Source organism: Peromyscus eremicus, chromosome X (assembly GCF_949786415.1).
Source record: "Peromyscus eremicus chromosome X, PerEre_H2_v1, whole genome shotgun sequence".
Lineage (NCBI taxonomy): Eukaryota > Metazoa > Chordata > Mammalia > Rodentia > Cricetidae > Peromyscus > Peromyscus eremicus.
This window is the reverse complement of record NC_081439.1, coordinates 131,326,060-131,339,088: the sequence shown is the minus strand read 5'-3', so window position 1 is coordinate 131,339,088 and position 13,029 is coordinate 131,326,060. Positions and strand designations below refer to the sequence as shown.

At 44.7% G+C, this 13,029-nt stretch overlaps 1 protein-coding gene and 1 pseudogene across 1 annotated transcript; both read left to right on the top strand.

Moving 5' to 3' along the window:
• The first annotated feature begins 551 nt into the window (after nucleotides 1–551).
• On the top strand, nucleotides 552–5,208 carry LOC131899646 (paraneoplastic antigen Ma6F-like). Its single transcript, XM_059251143.1, has 2 exons — nucleotides 552–876; nucleotides 1,951–5,208. Exon 2 carries the CDS (start codon nucleotides 1,995–1,997, stop codon nucleotides 4,320–4,322), a length of 2,328 nt encoding a protein of 775 aa, XP_059107126.1. The 5' UTR covers nucleotides 552–876; nucleotides 1,951–1,994; the 3' UTR covers nucleotides 4,323–5,208.
• A 6,722-nt stretch (nucleotides 5,209–11,930) lies between these two features.
• On the top strand, nucleotides 11,931–12,657 carry LOC131899772 (dnaJ homolog subfamily B member 6-like; annotated as a pseudogene).
• The last annotated feature ends 372 nt before the right edge of the window (nucleotides 12,658–13,029 follow it).

The window sequence follows — 13,029 nt, the reverse complement described above, 5'->3', positions numbered from 1 at the left end:
GCGGCAAGCCTCAGCATGGAGGGAAGGGAGAGGGGCCGGACGACAGTCCTGCAGGGAGATGGGGCAATATCTTCTGCTTGCTGGGCCAATTCTCAGTGGTAGGGGATGTGTTAAAGTTCTGGACCAAGGGCACCCTAATTCTGAGAGTGATAAGAGAGGCTTCTGGTTTTGGGTGGACTGGTGAAGAAATGAATACCTGCCGGCTTGGTATGGGGCAAAAGCCTAGAGCTTTTTGGAGGCCAGAGGAGACCAACACTATTTAAGCAATTGGGGGGCCCTGCTTTCTGGCCCAGAGAAACTTGCTGTTTGCTGAGCATGCTTGTGTGTTGCCGTGTGCCAGGACCTTGTGGCTGGCAGGTGGACAGAACTGAGTGGCAGAAGTGTGGGGCAGATTGGAAGAACTCATCACTGTGTGAGGGTGGATGGCATGCAGAAGACAAGGCTGAATGGCTTTATAGGATGAATGTGATGACCAGGGATCCTTAGTTGCGGCACATGAACTGGTGGGTGCACAGGGAGTGGTGGCTTTAGTGGGCTTGTGTGTGTACTTGGGATTGGAAAGGATCCACAATCCCACAGATGCCTTTGGGGGACATAGCAGCTATATGAATTTCACTGCAGTACACTGTACAATCCCACAGATGCCTTTGGGGGACATAGCAGCTATATGAATTTCACTGCAGTACAAAGTACAATTTTCTAGATAGACCATACATGCATTGAGCAACAAAATTAAAAAAATATCTTTACAAGTTATAGGCAGTAATGGGGGCTTGTACTCACAGATATTCAAGAGGCCGAGACAAGAGGATCATTTGAAGCTAGAAATTCTATCCTGGGAAAATACCAAGCATTTAAAAGGATTGCATACTCAAGGTGAAATTCTATCTGAAATTAATAATAATATTTTTTGGTAGTGTTGATAATAGAACAGCTGGCAAGCTATTAATGGCTAAATGTTTGGAATTCTGTGGGTCAAAAAAAGTATGATTTGCTATGTATGATGGAGATCAATTTAGTTAGAAGAAATATTTCAAATTCAATAATGAAAAACTACAACTTGCCAAAATTAAGAGGGCAAATAAAGAAGAGATCAGCAGAAAACTGTTTTAGATGTTTTTATTTATTAATAAGTTAATATTTATTACAGGCTGACAAGATGGTTGAGAAGGAAAAGGCTCCTGACAATCTGAGTTTGATTACTGACAATCTGAGTTTAGCACTGATTCCTGAAAGTTGTCTTTCAATCTTTACAGGGCACTTGATAAGACACATGTACCCCTACACATTCAAGTGTGTACATACGCTAAATTTTAAAAATGTAACAAAAAGTAAAGAACAAATGCCTAAGATAGTGACCTAAGGGTCCATTTAAAGAAGCTAGAGCCAGGACCAAGAGTAAATCTAATTTATAAAGTGTCAAATGAAAACAGGAGCTGAGTGGTGGTGGCACACGCCTTTCATCCCAGCACTTGAGAGGCAGAGGCAAGCAGATCTCTGAGTTTGAGGCCAGCTTGGTTTACAGATCGAGTTCCAGGACAGTTAGGGATACACAGTTTTTGTCTTGGAAAAAAAAAAGAGTTGTAAAACTGGTAAACACTACTGATCAAGATAAAAGAAGAAAAACTAGTATCAGGAATGAAAAAGAAGAGACTGTGTCAGGCTATGCAGACATTAAAAAAGAGAATGGAATATTAAATGCAGATTTTCACCAAAACTTAAAAACTTAGAAATTGCAAGTTTCTTGGGGAGACAGAACATACTGCCACCAGATAAAATATTATGAAATATAACTAGCCCTGTATATTGTAAATGGATTTAATTTGTCAAAGATATTCTTAAAATCAAGCAAAATACAAGAAGTAGGACTGACCCCACACTTGATGGGGCAGGTTGGTGGAAACTGGATTGCCTGAAACCAACATACCTTTCTGTCTTTTCCATTCACAGGCTAAAGAGGGGCTGTTACAGTCAGCACACATCCCTGTCTGGTCATGTTCCCTTCCAAGTCCACTGCTATGGCACTGGCGATTCTTCAGGACTGGTGCGGGGGGATGGGTGTCAATGCCCAGCGTTCACTGCTTATCCTGGGCATCCCTGATGATTGTGAGGAAGAAGAATTCCAGGAGGCTGTGCAGGCTGCCCTCAGGCCCCTGGGCAGGTACCGAGTGCTTGGCACGGTCTTCAGAAAGGAGATTGGGGCAAAGGTCGCTTTGGTTGAATTCGCTGACAATTTGAACCAAAGTTTGATCCCCCGACAAATACCAAGTGATAGGGGGCCCTGGACTGTGATCTTCCTGCCTCAGGTCCCTGATATCGAGTTACAGGGTACATTCAATTTCCCTGCACAGGCTCATGGGCAAGCTTTGCAAGGGGCTTCAGGTGGGGTAGGGGCTTCAGGTACATCAGGGGCTGCAGTTGAGGAAGGAGATGTAGATGAGACAGGGACTGTGGGTGAGGCAGGAGGAGCAGCTGAGGAAGGCGCTGAGGATGAGGCAAGAGTGTCAGAGGAGGAAGAGACAGAGGGTGAGGAAGGAGGAGCAGGTGCAGCTCCCCCTGCCTCCTTCCTACAGGAGGAAGGAGCTGCAGCTGAGGCAAGAGTGTCAGAGGAGGAAGAGACAGAGGGTGAGGAAGGAGGAGCAGGTGAGGCAGGAAGAGCAGCCGAGGAAGAAGCTGCAGCTGAGGCAAGAGTGTCAGACGAGGAAGGAGCAGAGGATGAGGGAGGAGTTATATATGAGGCAGGAGTAATAGATGAAGCAAGACTGTCAGATGAGGGGGCTATGGATGAGGAAGATGATGTAGTTGAGGCAGGGGCTGCAAGAATGTCTGATGAGGAAGGAGCTGGAGGTGACATGGGGGTTGCAGGTGTTATAGGAGCTATGGGTTGGGTAGGAGCTGCAGGTGAGGTAGGAGCTGCAGGAGAAGGAGGCGTTTTAGAGGCAGGAGCAGGTGATGATGGGTCTGCAGGTGAAGAGGGGTCTGCAGGTGATGAGGAGTCTGTGGGTGATGAAGGGTCTGGGAGTGATGAGGGGTCTGCAGGGGATGAAGGATCTGTGGATGGTGGAGGGGCTGTGGGTGAAGCAGGAGCTATAGGTGAGGATGAAGCAGGAGCTGTAGGTGAGGCAAGAATGTCAGATGAGGAGGGAGCTGCAGGTGACATGGGAGTTGCAGGCATTATAGGAGCTGTGGGATTGGCAGGAGCCGCAGGTGAGGCAGGAGGTTCAGGTGAGGAAGGGGCCTTTGATGTGGCAGGAGGGGCACATGGGGCTGGAGCCTGGACCCAGCAGTGGAGCCAAGCCCTGCAGCCCATCCTGGAAAACATGGCCTACCAGGAACTGAGACACTTCTCTGGGATGGAAGAGCCTGGCTGTGGGGGTCAGTCTTTCGAGAGCTGGCTGGACCATGCCAATGACATGCTATACCTGTGGCGCCACATATCCGAGAGGGAGAGGCGGCGGCGGCTGGTGGAGAGCTTGGGGGGCCCTGCCCTGGATCTCCTGTGTGAGCTTCTGGAAGAACATCCAGATACCCCTGCACAGGACTGCCTGGCTGCACTGGTGCAGGTGTTTGGCAACAAGGATACCGTGATGACCGCGCGGCTGAAGTTCCTGACTTGCTCCCAGCGGCCTCAGGAGACCCTCTTTGCCTATGTGATGCGCCTGGAAGGTCTGCTGCAGATGGCCCTAGAGAAGGGGGCCATCCAGCCTGCAATGGTGGATCAGGCAAGGGTACGGCAGGTGCTGATGCGGGCCCGGCCCAACCAGATGCTGCAGAACAACCTGAGGAGGATGCGGCTGGAGAGGCGGCCACCTGGCTTTGTGGGCCTGCTCAGGCTTGTCCGGGAGACTGAGGCGTGGGAGGCAGCTCTGGCTGAAAATGCGGTGGTCCCAGTGGGGGAAGGGGTGGAAGTGCATGGTAGAGAGCTGGATGTGGCCCAGGCTGCCCTTGTCAGTGTTGGGGGTGCTGAGCCTGGCCCCGCTGTTAGAGAGGCTCTACCAGCTGGTGAAGATGCTGGCCAGGCTGCTGCTGCTGTTCTTGAGCAAGCTGCTGGGGCTGCTCCTGATAGTGATGGTGCCATAAAGGCAGGCCCTGACTCTGATGAGGCCAAGGTCTTCCCTGTCACCCAGAGAGATGAAAATGTGTTGGCCCCTGCTGGCTCAGGCCAGGCAAGGCCCACTGAAGGCCCAGGTGTGCCTGAGAGCTTGGTCCATACAGGAGATCAAGAAGTAGAGCAGCCTGTATCAGAGGGGCTGAAGGAAGAGTCAGAAAATGAGGATGGGGCATGGGAAGATTGTCACCCCAAATCCTTCTTTGGCAAATAGGCTCAGAAGGTCCAGGGGCTTCCTCCTACCTCAGGCAGTTAAGTCCTATAGGAAGGCAAGGTAGGCCCAAGGTCCGTGCTTCACCCCAAAGGTGTAGCAGGGCCCAGAAAAGGTTTTGCCCAGCCTTAAACCAGCTCCCTTTCTTAAATCCTCAAGGGGTCCTGGCCACCACCAGCACCTCCCATTCAAGTTATCCAGGTGACCACATTTGCCACCAAATGGAGTGGGGAGAAGTACCCTTTTCCATGACAATATCACCTCCAGATACTCGTCCTAAACTATTCTGGCTTGGCTTGCCTGAAACACATTGCTGAGATCCCAGCCCCAAAATTAAGGATGTGGCCTGAGAATCCATCTGTTCTAGTCTGGAAGATGTGGCAAAGAGGTCATCCCAACACTTACAGCTACTTCATTCTCCCAACACAGGCAGCCCACCTCCTCCCATTTGCAGTTTCTAGGCAGGCTGCTTTCTGCCATGGGACATTCACCCTTAATCTGTCTGCCTCATAGTGACCCAGCTGTCCAGAGCATTCACCTTCTCACACTCTCCCTCATCCATTGGTTTTGTGCAAAGCCATGAGATAAATTAACCTGGGCAAATGGAAGTTCTGGCCACCCAGTCAACCACTTCCATACAGAGGCATGCAGTAAGCTGCTGTGCTGGTCAAGCCTTTCCTTCTCATATTATGAGCTACTTGTTTGCTTTCTCAGTGTGAACCTAGGTCTGCCACTGGCTGATTATTTTCCAGATATGTGCATTGTTAGCTGAGCGCATCCTTTCCAGAGACCCCAAGTTCAGCATCAGGAACCAGCAGGAAGAACAGAAGACAAGGGACTGGGTGATGCTTATCTTGTGACTGTCACTTGATGGATCTGCACAGGCAAAAAGACATAGACCTGGGAGGGGCTTGAACACCACGTTTTTGTTCCATTTAAGTTGTTATTTATGACTCCTATATCCTCTACTTGGTGGGGTATTCTGTGTTGTGATTTCTGATGTCTATAACTAGCCTGTGTCAGTATTAGGACAGGGCCACCCCACAGTGTGTGACCCCTTGAAGTCATTCTCCAAAGTAAATGAGTATTACCCGAGGCCATTGTCTTGATAAGATGCACATCTTGGATCTTTGAAAAGGGAGAAAAATAGTGAGGGGCCCCAAGGTGCTTTCAGAGCCTCAGGAGGAGTACAGTCTGGGAACTATAGCTTCTGGTGGCTAAGATGTGTTTCTGACTACTGTTTTACCTTTTTCAATGGTTTCATTAAATGTTTTTCTTTAATAAATTTTTTGGATGTTTCATCTGTGTCTCACCATTTCCTTGGGCAGTTGGGGATGGAATAGGCTTACAGGAGTATCAAATTTCATCTTGGCACCTAGGGTTATATTGTTACTGAGAGGGTAAGCAGTAAGCACTTCAATAGGCAGGCTAGGGATTAGTGAGAACTTCTATTTCAGAGATGATTTGTAGTTCAGTTTCTCTGGTCTAATTTTGGCTTTTGAAAATATTTTGCCACCCTGACATGATAGCCCATGACTAATCCCAGCACTTGTTAGACTTACAGTTGTAGTCTAACCGTGCAGGGAGTTTCAGGCCAGCCTAGGCCACAGCTACATGTCAGACCCTATTAATTTTTATTTATATGTATGTGTTCAGATGCCATTTGTGCAGGTGCCTGCAGAGACCAGAAGAGGATATTGGATACTCTGAAGCTGGAGTTGCAAGTAGCTGTGAGCTGCCCAATGTGGGTCCTGGGAACTGAACTATGGTTCTCGGCAAGTGCTCTTAACGGCTAGGCTATCTCTTAAAACATTCAAAATGATTTTTGTTGATGCTGGTTTTCTCAGTTTAGGGATGACACTTCATGGGGTTAAGACAACACTAACCATCATGTCACTTTTCACTTTTTGTTATTCTACCAGATGTGAGCCACATTGTGAACTGAGGCCTGTGGTAGGCTGAATGCCTCTAGCCTCTGGCCTTCAGTCTTGTTCACTGACAGTGCCAGATGCCTAGGCTAGCATAGGCTGTGGGGTTGCATGTAGCTCGGGGTGTAAGGCACAGAGTACCTTTCAACCTTGTGTTCTTCCTCATGCCAGTGTAGCTCCCAACTATGAAATGTGGACATTATATTCAGCAGTATGTACATAGAACTGGTTGTGTAAAGGCCCTGGGCAATTAAAGATAGCCTGTGTGGTGATCTATAAATGCTTGGCATAACCTTTACTCTGTAGGGGCTCTTCTGAACTCAGGGTTAGGGGTCATGAGTGGGTCGCCAAAGGGTAAGGAGGAACTAAGGCTTTAGGGTGGCCCAGAGAGGGATGGCAGCTGCCTCTCTCCAGTGGCTACCTTGCAAGCTTCAGAGCCTTTCTTTCTGAAAGTTTAGGGCCCCTGTCTGAGGAAAGATAAGTTGTATTATCATTGTTTAAGTTGTTGCCAGTTGTACCACTGTCACGTTCCAGATAACACTGGGAGTTTGTCTGTGGCATAGGCAGTTTTACAAAGAGGCCACACCAAGCCAAGTGTGAACTATGTACCAAATCTGTTGCAGAGGTGGTGGTCTCGGCTCTTCAGCAACCTGGGTCTGCATTACCCCTCAGTGATTACCTAGGAATTCCAAATCTCTTTAATAGGGGCAGTTGTCCAACCCTGTCCTCTGGTGCCATAAACTGAAGTGCATGTGGCACTGGGTGTCCCACATGGCCTGCTGAGGAGTTATTGGGAGATCTTGGGAAGTTGAGGGCAATGTGTGCCTCTGAAGCATAAGGTTCATGTTTGTAGGTACATAGTGCTGGTGCAGGCAGAGGGAGCAAGGAGATGCTCCCAGACCACAGACAGCAAGTATTAAGCATACTGTGCCCATGGCACTAATCTGGAGCTAATTTTCTCAATTACCTTTATGGTTTTAGGTTATGGTTGACCACAGGAGAAATAAACCAGAAGTTGTTCATTTGTTTTATGTCCAGCTTGGCTCAGTGTAGTCCAGAGTCATTGCAGACCACATAGAACTGCTGATCAACCACCTCACCTGGTCTGTCATTCTCTCATCACCTCCTGGCAAATCTCTATGTGCAAGGCCAAATGCAGTTCTGTGAGAAAGCTCTTCCATGGTGGGAGTTTGAGGTATCAAGAGGCCAAGTGGCTTCTGCATCCTCATCCTTTGTCTCTCCCTGCTTCTAGTCCAACTGACTTTAGTTTCAGTTGTAGGCACAAAGGTCGCAGCCTAGCATAGACTTCTGCCCCCTCTAGCATCTACAACTCCATGACAAATCAATCGTCATCCAGATATAGAACTCTGATTTTTGACTAATAAACTCTAAGTGGCATACCATTCCCTTGGGGTACCTTCCTGGCATAAGGATTGCATGTACTTGGCTCCCAAGGAATTTCCTGAAAATTCCTGCCTGGCCCCTGTATTGACAAGGAGCTCCAAATTCCTCTGCTCTGCTCTGTCTTGCCCTGGGGGGCTCTGGAGAGCTGCCTCTTTTTCTTAACCTTTCAGGGATTATGAAGGCCACATTCTGTTTAACCTCCCAATTGGGTGAGAAAGGCCTCAGTCTAATGTGTAAGTCATGGTTAAAGAAACAGCCAGAGTTGCTAAAGAAGCCTTACTTTGCTCAGCAAAAGGGCCTGAACAAGGTGTCTGATAGCCCTGCTCACTAGCTACTTCTAGCCACAGTTAGGAACACTGAGGCAACCCCTTATTTGCACTGTCTTCAGCAACCTTGTGGGGACTGGTCCCCAGTGTGACTGCTGCCCAGATGTCAGACATATCCTGAATGCATATTGTGATATTTCACTGACACAGTGGATATGACCCTCACAGTGGATATGGTTCTGGAAGAGGTCAGAGCTCATCTTACCCAGTGATGAGCCCTTAGATAGGGTAAGGCTTCCCAACCTAGGGCAGCCTTCAAGATGGGACCACAAGTACCCTATTGCCAGGACCAGCTCCTCTAGCATGACTGACTTGGTTTGGGGACTGATGGAGGCAGGACATGCCATGCTCATGGCATATAATGTTATCTGCCTGCAAAAGATATCAACTTTAGAAAGGAAATTCCTTCAAGGTCTTGGGTTATTTTCCTTTTTCAGAAAACAGAGTTAAAATGATGAGCTGGCCTTGCTTCAAAGAGGAAAAAGATACTATCAAAAACTGCTACAACCCCAAACCACAAATTAAGTCAGTGACCTAGCCAAGTAGTGCTAAATATGGACAGAACAGGAGTGAACTGAGCCAACAATGCCTTCTCAGAACTGGAGCAGAAATCAGATTGCTCCAGAATTAAGGGTCACAGTTCCAAAAGTCACCAAAAAATGGAAGACAAATCTTTAATTAGATTAATGAAATTTAAGGCCACAGGCCATGGGAGTAGCAGAATATCCCAAGGCAGATGATATGAAAGTGAAAGATGATTTGAAGACACTGGTGGAAATGAGGCACCACAAACCAGCATAAGATTTATACATGAAACAGTAACCACAACTACAAAAATAATGAGGATTAGTGATGTTGAATGCTTTTTTCTTTAACTTGTTGGCCAGTTAATAATTTTCTTTTGAGGTTAGTGATTCAGATCACTCACAAGTTTTTAAATTGGACTACTTGTTTTATGGTGTTCAGTTTCTTTTATATTTTACATGTGAACTTTTGGTTTATTTTTAATCAGTGTTTGTACATGGTGAGGGGTAGGGGTATAGTTTCATTCTTCTGTACATGGATACCCAGTTTTCTAATATCATTCATTAGATACTGTTCTTTCTTCAAAGTATGTTCTTGTTGCTTTTGTAAAAAAAAATCACTTATTTAGGGGTTCTCTTTTTGTTCCATTAGTCTATAAGATATCATTAGATTATAGTTAGAATGGCTATTATAAAAATATAAAATCTAGTGAGGATGGGAAGAAAGAGAAACTCTCAGACTATGTTGGTAAGAATGTAAATTATATAGCAAGTAGAGAAAACAGCAGGGAGGCTCATCAAGAATCTACAAATAGAACTATTGTGTGATATACTCATTCCACTACTGGGTATATATCCAAAGAAAAGGAATCAGTATTTCAAAGAGGCACCTGCACTCTCACGTTTAATGCAATATTATTCACAATAGCAAAGATACAGAATAAACTGAAGTACCCATGGATAGATTAATGATGTGATATCTAGCCTTCTATTTCTATATCAAAATATCTGATACAATCAACTTAAAAGGACAGGCTTATTTCTTCTTACAGTTTTGGAGAGTTTTCTCCAACAGTCATGGTTGATTGGCCTTGTTGCTTTGGGGACTATGGTGAAGCAGTACACCATGCTGGAGACAAATGCGTGGTGGAGCAAGCTGCTCACAGTAGCCAGGAAGAAGACAAAGAAGAGTTCAGCATCCCACAGATTTAAGGATGTGCTGACCTCAGAATGGAAACCAGGATATGTGTTACGTTGGGGACGAGGTTTTGCTTTTGTTTCTACAGGAGAAGATAAGCTGTGGATACCATCAAAATTGATAAAGGTTGGATATAGTGGGTAGCTGTTCCAGCTTTGACCTGGAAGTACTACCCCCATTGAGGCTTTGGTAACTGTCACACCTACAAGGTGGGGCGGAGACAGGAGCCCTTAAGATCCAAGATACGGATGTGCCGGCTCTCTTGGGTTCTAGATCCTGGACGCTGGAGGTAGACTGAGCAGAGTTTTCCAGAGAACACCGCTGGACTGTGCTACACCTTTCCTGGACCCTGTAACCTATCCCTTTGCTTGTAAGTTACCCCACAAAATAAACCTCCCTTTTAACTACATGGAGTTGCCTTAATACTATAATCAATAGTTTCATTTGAACAAGAGAGACCTCTTAATTAGAAGAGGTAATAGTTCATCAACCAGCAGGACCATCCAGTTTAAACTAACTTATACCATTAACACATGCTTTTCTTTAATCAGATATAACTTGCCAAAAGGGAACCTCCCCAAAGTTAGTGTTGGGGAAAGGTTTTTGTTTCTGTCTTTCAGGAGAATGAAGGCTAAGGAATCTGAAGAACACTGGACAAATGAGACATCTGAAGAAAAAGGACAAATCATCTAGAAAAAAATGTCCCAAGAAAAAGAGTAAATTGGCCTATTGGTATATCATCTATCAAATTTTATGTCTTCCCAAATGTTTGTTTCTGCTCTTCTCTAAAGACATTTAACACAAATGGTCTTCTCGTAGTCCCAGTTTAATTAAAAATTAAAGCTGGCTCGCTCTTTCTTTAAACCCAAGCATGTTGTTAAATGGAAAATGCAAACTCTCTGTATCATGCTAGAAGAAAGAGCCATCTTCTGACATGGGACAGGAGAAAACAAAAAAATTAAGGAACTATTCTATTGCTACTAATCTCAATTCTTCGATTCTATTCTGATTCTTTAAACTTTTCTTAAAGTATGAATTTTATATCAAATTTACAAGATTAATATATATACATATATTAAACTTTGTTAAGATATTAATGGTCATATAGAGTACTAACTAATTCTAGAAAAAAGGCTTCATTTAGCTGCCTATACATATTTTTTTTTTTTTTTGGTTTTTCGAGACAGGGTTTCTCTGTGTAGCTTTGCGCCTTTCCTGGAACTCACTTGGTAGCCCAGGCTGGCCTCGAACTCACAGAGATCCGCCTGCCTCTGCCTCCCAAGTGCTGGGATTAAAGGCGTGCGCCACCACCGCCCGGCTTAGCTGCCTATACATATTTTTGTGTTCGAGTCTCTATCAGTTTTCTGCAGGGAATCATGACCAGGTATAACATCAAATTTGAAGTCTCCAGAAAGATGATGGGGCCCCACAACAACGATTCCACATGGACAATAATAATACCACTAAGCTGACAAACATCATCTACAGATCAACTTTGGACTACAAAGTGCTCAGAGCAATTTTGAGATGGCTAACTGAGATGATCCAGTTTCACAGACTACTTGAATAAGGACTTGAGATAAGCCCTGAACTTTGGCGTTACGCAGAGACTAGACAACAAAGGATATAGCTACCTTGCTTAGAATTTGACAATTAACCCAAATTTTTTCTTTTCAGAATAAAGATGCCTTCTCCCACAACCAGCAAGAAGCAATTTTAAGAACACGATGCCCACATTCCCAAAGAGGTGGTGTGGGGTGGGTGGTTTTTGGTCTTTCAATGGGTTTTGGGTCTGGGATTATTTTCATTGTTTAGGAGGGTTGGTTACAAGTTGTTGTTGTTAATGGTTAGGAAAAAGGCTAAGCAAAGGAGATTAGATTTAAGGTTCTTTTTAAAAAAAGATATATAGAAATGATAGAATAGAGGGTATATTATTGAATCTACTCTGAAAAGTAAAGAGAAAATATAGATATGATATAGATAAAAAGATAGATTATTGAATCTACTTTTAAAAGACAATTGCTAGTTTTAAATACTTTACATTGGATTGGATTTTTGTATATTGTATACAAATTATATCTATTGAGATTGAGATTGTTAGAAAATGCTGTACACGCTGCCACCACCACAAGTGCAGCTGTGCCAGAGCTGCGAGGAGACTGGCCGCCCAACTCCCCCCACCCCGCGCTGGCTACCTCGTCCTCAGATTTGTTCCAACAATCTGTTAAAACATGGTGGATTACTATGAAGTTCTGGGTGTGCAGAGATATGCCTCACCTGAGGACATTAAAAAGACTTATTGGAAACAGGCACTTAAATGGCAACCGGACAAAAATCTTGAAAATAAAGAAGAAGTAGAGTGCAAATTCAAACAAGTAGCTGAGGCATAGTAGGTGTTATCAGATGCAAAAAAAAGCGGGACATCTATGACAAATACAGCAAAGAAGGATTAAATGGTGGTGGAGGAGGAGGTGGAAGTCATTTTGACAGTCCGTTTGAGTTTGGCTTCACATTCTGGAATCCAGATGGTATCTTCAGGGAATTTTTTGGTGGAAGGGACCCATTTTCATTTGACCTCTTTGACCCATTTGATGACTTTTTTGGGTACCGAAGGGTTCCACAAGGAAGCAGAAACTGAGGTGCAGGCTTGTTTTTCTCTACCTTCAGTGTATTTCCTCCTTTTGGAGGTGGATTTCCTGCTTTTGATACAGGATTCACTCTGTTCAGCTCACTAGGGCATGGGGGTGTCACTTCATTCTCTTCAGCATCATTTGGCGGTAGTGGAATGGGCAACTTCAAATCAATATCAACTTATACTAAGATAGTTAATGTCAATTACTACAAAGAGAATTGTGGAGAATGGCCAAGAAGGAGTAGAAGTTGAGGAAGATGGACAGTTAAAGTCCTTGATGATAAATGGTAAGGAGCACCTGCTATGCTTGGATAACAAGTAATTCAACGCACACATTTAACAGAAATGCTAAACCAAATCAAGCACCGTTTGAGGAATAACAGGAACTTTTTTTTTTTAAGATTTCAAATGAACTCGACTTTCTGTGTAACTCTACCTAATCTAAAGTATTTATAAAACAGCTCATCGGAGCCCCTATTTGTCATAGACTTTTGAGTTTGTTGGGACCACAAAATAGGACCATTTTTTGGTCTTTAAAATTGTTGTAATCTCTGTATGCACTTTGCTTTAAGCAAAAGAAAACAAAATGTAATCTGAGGTGAGCCCTGTGACTCTTAAGTAGTGCTAGGACAAGACTGTTGTTTAACACCAGCATGGATTTGCTTCCCTCCCATTGTGTTGATATGTGAGTGAGTAGT

Excerpts from the sequence above, each read along its gene's own strand:
- LOC131899646 (XM_059251143.1), top strand. The coding sequence starts at position 1,995 with ATGTTCCCTTCCAAGTCCACTGCTATGGCACTGGCGATTCTTCAGGAC.